The sequence below is a fragment of the Bactrocera latifrons genome, unplaced genomic scaffold (assembly GCF_001853355.1).
Source record: "Bactrocera latifrons isolate USDA-ARS-PBARC rearing strain unplaced genomic scaffold, ASM185335v1 scaffold_35, whole genome shotgun sequence".
Lineage (NCBI taxonomy): Eukaryota > Metazoa > Arthropoda > Insecta > Diptera > Tephritidae > Bactrocera > Bactrocera latifrons.
Genome location: NW_017536990.1, coordinates 249,340 through 255,993, shown reverse-complemented (window position 1 = coordinate 255,993; position 6,654 = coordinate 249,340). Strand labels below are relative to the sequence as shown.

General features: G+C 34.2%; 1 protein-coding gene across 1 annotated transcript in view; it reads left to right on the top strand.

The window, feature by feature from the left end:
- Positions 1-6,159: 6,159 nt before the first annotated feature.
- LOC108971567 (proline-rich extensin-like protein EPR1) overlaps positions 6,160-6,654 on the top strand; it is a 5,538-nt gene continuing 5,043 nt past the window's right edge. The window contains exons 1-2 of the mRNA XM_018937728.1: positions 6,160-6,211; positions 6,302-6,646. Of these exons, the coding sequence (XP_018793273.1) occupies positions 6,209-6,211; positions 6,302-6,646 (348 nt within the window). The 5' untranslated portion in view covers positions 6,160-6,208. The remainder of the gene's footprint in view (positions 6,212-6,301; positions 6,647-6,654) is intronic.

Sequence of the window (6,654 nt, the reverse complement as noted above, 5' to 3'; positions counted from 1 at the left end):
TCTTTTTGTTTTGACTAACTAGCATTAGTAAAAGAATATTCGGCATACTCTTATATATATATTTATATTATTTTAACCATACAAAAAAGTACATATGTTAATAAACATACTTTTAGGCTGAAAAAGGTACAATTGTTTTGAATTCACCCCTGTTTCCGATTGTTTAAATTCAAACGAGTTTAATATAAGCCACACACACGTACATATAGACCCACATTTTCTAACGCAATCATTATATTCAACCTTCAACAGCATAAGCTTTATATGAAAGCGAAATATTTTCTGTGCTTAACAAAATATTCAGGTCTTTTATTACATTCTGTTTCATGTTGCTACAAAATATAATAGTTTTGTTCACTGAACAGTTGTACGTATCACTTAAAAGTAGGCTAGATGTATAAGCGTATGAATATATAAATAAATGGGAACGCCTGACAAGTTGAAATTCGGGTGACTGTTCGGTTGCACGTCCGTCCGTGCAAGTTGTAAAATTAGTAAAAAGCACTGAAAATGAAATATCTTGATGTAACTTGGTATGTCCGTTCCTTGGTAAATCCACACCCACAAAACGCGATTAACCGAAAACTTAAAAAGTAGCAAAACTAACCACTGTGAGCAAACTTTTTTTTATAAGTTTAATGTACATGTCTCCTAATTTGCCAAGCGCAAATATTATAGGAACTCCTATCGACAGTGTAAAAATAGACGAAACGAACCGCTCACTCTCGATATAACGATACTGTTAACAAGTTCGGTATAACAGAACATTTCATACTATTGCAACTTACAAGTAATAAATGTTGTTAGTTATATGGAGTCTAGGGCTAATTTTTACCCGATTTCATGCATCTAAGAACAAATATGCACAGTTATAAGAAAAACACGCTAACGTATGCGGTATAAAGTCAACAGGTGGCACATCTCAAATGCTCTATTGGTGCAAAGTTTAAGCCATATATTTTAATTCATTATTGATTTGTGTGCTGGAAAGTGAAAGTTTCAAATGGAATTAGAATTGTTTTACATGAAAAGTAGGTGTGGCTGTAATCCAATTTCACCGAAAATCAGCGGAAATCAACATAAAACTGGGAGAATCCTTTCCTGAAAGTAGCATGTCTGTGTGTTAAAAATGGGTTGAAAGGGCCCATATACCTAATATAAAGATTTTCGACTTGGGCGACTTTGCACCATACATAGGAGATGAGAGTTGTTGTAAAAAAATTAAGATAGCGTGCTTCTCTTATAACGGCGCACCTTTGAGCTTAAAATGAATGAAATCGGGTGAAAAMTCGCGCTAGATCCCATATAACTAATAAGCCTTCTGTTCCTGACGGTAATTTCCTGGCTTTAATCCTTGTAAGTATGAAATTTTTACTAAAATTTCTTACACTAATCGACTTGTCTATCTTATCTTATCTATCCGAGCTCACCCATTTTAAACCATTCACCCTTAAAAAATTATTCGGTCGCTATACTAAATATCATTAAAATATATGTAGAACACACATGCAACTGTAAATCAGTTCTTTTCGTTATCTGGATCATTTATTATAACTAAGATCTACTACAGATCTCTCTCGAATCGTTTTACCAGTCACAAACAGCAATTAGTCGAAACCTGTGTAACACGTTTCAAAAGTTTAATAGGTAATGTGTTTTCRTTCATATTTACAAGGTGCGTTCTAAAGTAAACAGGACTAAAAAAAAACAGAACAAATGGGTTTTTTCGGCAAATTAATTTGTTTTATTCAATTTCTCCTTCTSCTTCAATACAGCTTTTTGCACGGCCCAAAAGCATGTCGAACGAGTGTTTTAGCTCGTTGGCCGGTATGTCCGCCAGTATGCCGGTGCAAGCCTTTTGAATGGCCTCTACGTCTGTATAACGCTTTCCTGTCATGGGCAAATGCAATTTTCTGAAAAGGAAGAAGTTGCACCGTGCRTATCAGTTGAACACAGGGAGTGGTTAAAATGTGATCTTTTGTTAAATAATCGTCCTTCAAATGTTGGATTCTGAGTAATTTTTGGTCGTCAGGCAATTTGTGCGAAACAAAAAAGACACACACTTTACGTAACACCAAATGTTCGGTCAAAATGCGATAAATCGATGTTTTGGAGATGTTCAATTAAAGTTTCGATGGAATTTCCGGAGATCACGGATATTGATTGTCCCACATGTTGTCCTCACGACCACTTTGGAAACGTTGRAACCACTCGTGCACCCTGCTACGGGATAAGCCATAAACTGTTTCATTAATTGGAACATTTCGGTAAAAGTTTTACAATTTTAAAACYAAATTTAATGTTGGCTTTTTGTTCGGAGATCATTGTTGCACCGATATCGCAAACATACTGACACTTAAAACGCAATAACTTCACTTCCAATCGATGAAATGTCATGAAATTCTCACCGGCCTATCGATAGTGAAGCAGATTCTAACGCACCAGTCGACATATAGGTGACACCACCAGGGGGCCCTAGATTCAAAAAGTGTTCCTGTTTACTTTGAAAGATACCTTGTATATCCAAGGAAATTTATTCACAAGTTTCTGAGGCCGACGGAAGAATCGGAGTTTGTGGTTAATTTAAATCAACAAACCATCTTTTACTTAAATTGTAATCTACTGTTCAAAGAACTTTCAACAGAGATATTGCAATCAAACTCGTCCAACTTTTCATACTTTATGTTAAAACATGGTCATGAATCATTCAGTAGAATTCTTATTCCGACTAACTTATTTAAAAGCAAGCACGCGTTCTATCCTCATAAATATTTATATGTATTGCGCGTGCACAAGTCATCTTCAACCATGCTTTTTTTTAAATATTATTTCAATCTTGATAATTCATTGCTGCCTTCGAATGCTAGTTCTTAGTACTTAAATGGACCATTTCCCTTAGTTTAGTTTAGTAAGAGTCTAAGAACCTGTTTGTCTTAATTTATAACTCTTTCATAAATATAAAATCTAAAGTTGGCACTCATCGATTGTATGAACGTGCGATTGGTGCTTCGTAAAAAGACACACAAAAAGAAAGGAAGGGCTAAGTTCAGGTGCAACCGAACATTTTATTTTCTGGCTACTTGCAAGAATCAAAGCCAAAGAAATGCCTTAAGATATCAAACATCAACCAAAAGATCGGAATATAAGCAATTTTATGTACATATTTTATGTACATATACATATACTAGACCGACATATTCGGCCTAAGATTTATTAAAAAAAAAAAAACAGAAATCATAACACGTATGTAGTGTATGGAAGTTGGGGTAGTATCGACCCGATTTTTTCTATTACCTATTATAATGACACATACTAAAACAGTGTTCCATTAAGGTTTCATTAAGGTACATCCCATACGATCACCGAAATAAATTCAGCCGGATGTTCGGAAACCCTGATAAYAGTTATATTTGAGCTGTGTCAAGTTTTCGCCTAATTTTACCTATTTCAGGCACAATAATAAATTGTTATGAGTAAAACAGGCTCTTCCCTTTTTCATTTATATAACTCACAGATTGGCTGATATATCCTGGAAAAGTCACCCGGAAGCTCGAAAATCTTTATACTAGTTATATGCGGGCTCAGGATTCAAGATTTTTGATACACAGAGTAACTATTGTCAAACATTGATCGATATTTTCGGTCAAAAGTCAACTATTGATACTGGGGTCCACATATTCTGTAGCTGGAGATTAAACAGTTTTGTTTGGATTTGAGCAAGTTTTGGTCATAAGGTGGCATACTTTAAAGAAATAATTAGTTCTTGACTTGTGTACTGGAAAGTTAAAGAATCAAATGTAATTCAAAATTGTGTAATATGCGGTGTAGGCTTGGCTGTAGTCCGATTTCGCTCATTTCCGCACTGCAACGTAGGAATATAAGGAAAATGCTACATATTAAATCGACAAAACCGGTTTGTCGAGTCCTGAGATATGCGATTTCACCAAAAAGTGTGCGGTACCGCACCCACATTCCAATTATCAAAAGTCAACCATTTTCAGACTATCGATAGGAGTTCTTATAATATTTTTAGTTGCTTAGGAGATATATACATTTAGCTTTTTAAAAGGCTTGTTAAAGTTTGCGATCTCCTGTGCCAAGCAATTTAATATCTTAAGGTAGGGCTTTAAAAGTTCGGTCTTCGGTTAATGGCGTTTTGTTGGCGTAGCAGTGATCCGATTACGCTCATCTACGAAGTAGAAATTTTTTTTTTACTAAGGGACGCGCATACCAAGGTGCATCAAGATATTTGAATTTTTGCTTAAGACGGACGGACAGACAGACATTCACCCGGATATAATCCTACATCTATCTTGATTATATTTGGGTGATACATACACCCGTTAGGTGAACAAAACTAGAATACTCTATAGCAACATGTTGCAGTAGTATAAAAATGTACTTCTGTATTTATGTGTATATGTATACATATGTATATAAAGAAGAGGTGATAGTCTAACAGTTGCAAAAAAGTAAAGCAAATTAGAATTTCATTAACATAAATTTTAACAAAACAAAAGACAACTCCAATTTTAGAGGGGAAAGAGTGGTAATAAGTAAAAATAAATACATATTATGCAGACATAGAGACGCGTTTCTGGGATTATGCAAACGATAAAAACTAATGAACTCCTCAATTTTGAAGAATTTGAGTGTTAAAAATATATGTAGACAAATACGAAAAATAATATGAGAGTATTCTATTATATTATTGTATATGTCTATCGGTTAGTGGCTTTTATAGCCGATGGCCAACCAAGTGGCAAACGATCACCTTAATTAGCTATTTCGATAGTAACTATAGTGCTTTATTTATTGAGAATTCGTGTGGATTTGTTAATATTTATGATCAGCGCTGTTTTTAAAAGACATTCACTAATTTGCATAAACGTTTTTAGCACATACGAATGTATGCACATGTGAGTATATGCCCGCTTTGAGGTCTAACAAGTTTTCAAAGAAAAGAAGAAATATTTCTCCATGTTTTCAACTAAATTGTTTAAAATATTTACGTAACCCCGCGATCGCTTTTGAAAGTGAGAAACTTTATTAAAAAATTAAAACTAAACAAAATTGTACCGGCGCAAACTAACAAAACCAGGTATACATACATATGTGTAATCTTAATAATGACAATAGTGCTTATTCCTACCTAACTTTAAAAAGGAACCACATTAAATATGTTAAACTAACATAGGCAACTTTTTCCCCTGTTAACTTTTAAACATTTCACCCAAGGTTAAAGAAATACAAAAATCAAAAACCTAATATGACTCTCTTTAAACCTCCTTTGATCAAGCCAATTATAAGCGGCATATATAATATAAACGTGAATTTTTCAAGAAATTAAAATATCAGAAGACCAATATCGATGGTCTTACAGCATTAAATTTGTGGATAAATCCAAGAACTTGGAATAATTTTCTAATAATAATATTTACTATGTTATTTCTAATATCTATATTGATATATATTTTGGATAGCATATACCCACGTGTCCCCTTTTGCGTCCAAAAAATTTTGTTTGCGAGTTTTATAAAAATACTTCCTTGATGTTTGTTAAGAGGTACCTATAAAAGGTGGTGACACATATCCTGATGAAGTTGAATACAACATTATTTGATGAGTTTAAACACAATTTATGCACTATTTTACGTTTTTATAAAGTTTTAATAACCTCTATTTCAGACATAAAAGACCTAGAAACCTCTCTCAAAAGACCATCATATACATACATATACTTTCGAGCATTTGGCATTGTGAATTTGCTTTAAATAGGAATACCAGTAACTTGACAACGATTTTGCGTAGTGCTAATATTTGCTTAACTTTTATGTATGTTGTTCTTTTGTAGTCACATTATTTACATAAATAAACGAGAATGACAATATTAGGACTTGATATACTATATAAGTATGTATGATAGTTTGTATTGTAAAAGGTTTTGTTGGTAGGTGTCACTTGTGCGTAAAATGCTGAGTGTGTTTGTAAAGATAAAGAAAATAGAAAAAAACGCCAAGAGATAAATAATTTGGCGAAAAAGAATGTAAAGAGAAAAGATAGAATTGCTTATGGCCTGTGCCAATTTACATTACATGGACCAAACTCATGTAACACAATCGCTTTATATATAAATAACTTAAAATCTTATTTGTTCTTCATTAGAGTTGGGGCTTCCCTACTGCTCAGTTGCTAACTTTCTAAGAAGATGGTAAGATTGTTGTTCTTTTGATTTTGGGTTCTTCGTAAAGCTGTTTGAACTACAAAAATTATTTGTTTCGAAACTTTTTCTACTGTCTAGAGACTTTTAATCGTTGTTTTCGCATTCATCGCAACTGTGACTGCTGATATCAGTCCTTCGCCTTCAAATGAGTATTTGCCACCCATTCAAGACGTTGCAAAAGTTGAAGCTTCTGTCTCCAATTCGATCCCAGATGTTGCTTTACCTGCTTCTGCTTACGTAACACTTCCAGTTGAAGCTACCCCAGCTCATGTTTTGGCCGATGACGGTTACCGTTATAAGACACACCGTCGTGTGGTATATCGTCGCAACCGTCGCGATGTGAGCCATTTGCCTTCCAACGAATACTTGCCACCAGTTCAGGGAGCACCAGTTGCTGCACCATCAAACGAATACTTGCCACCTGTACAACA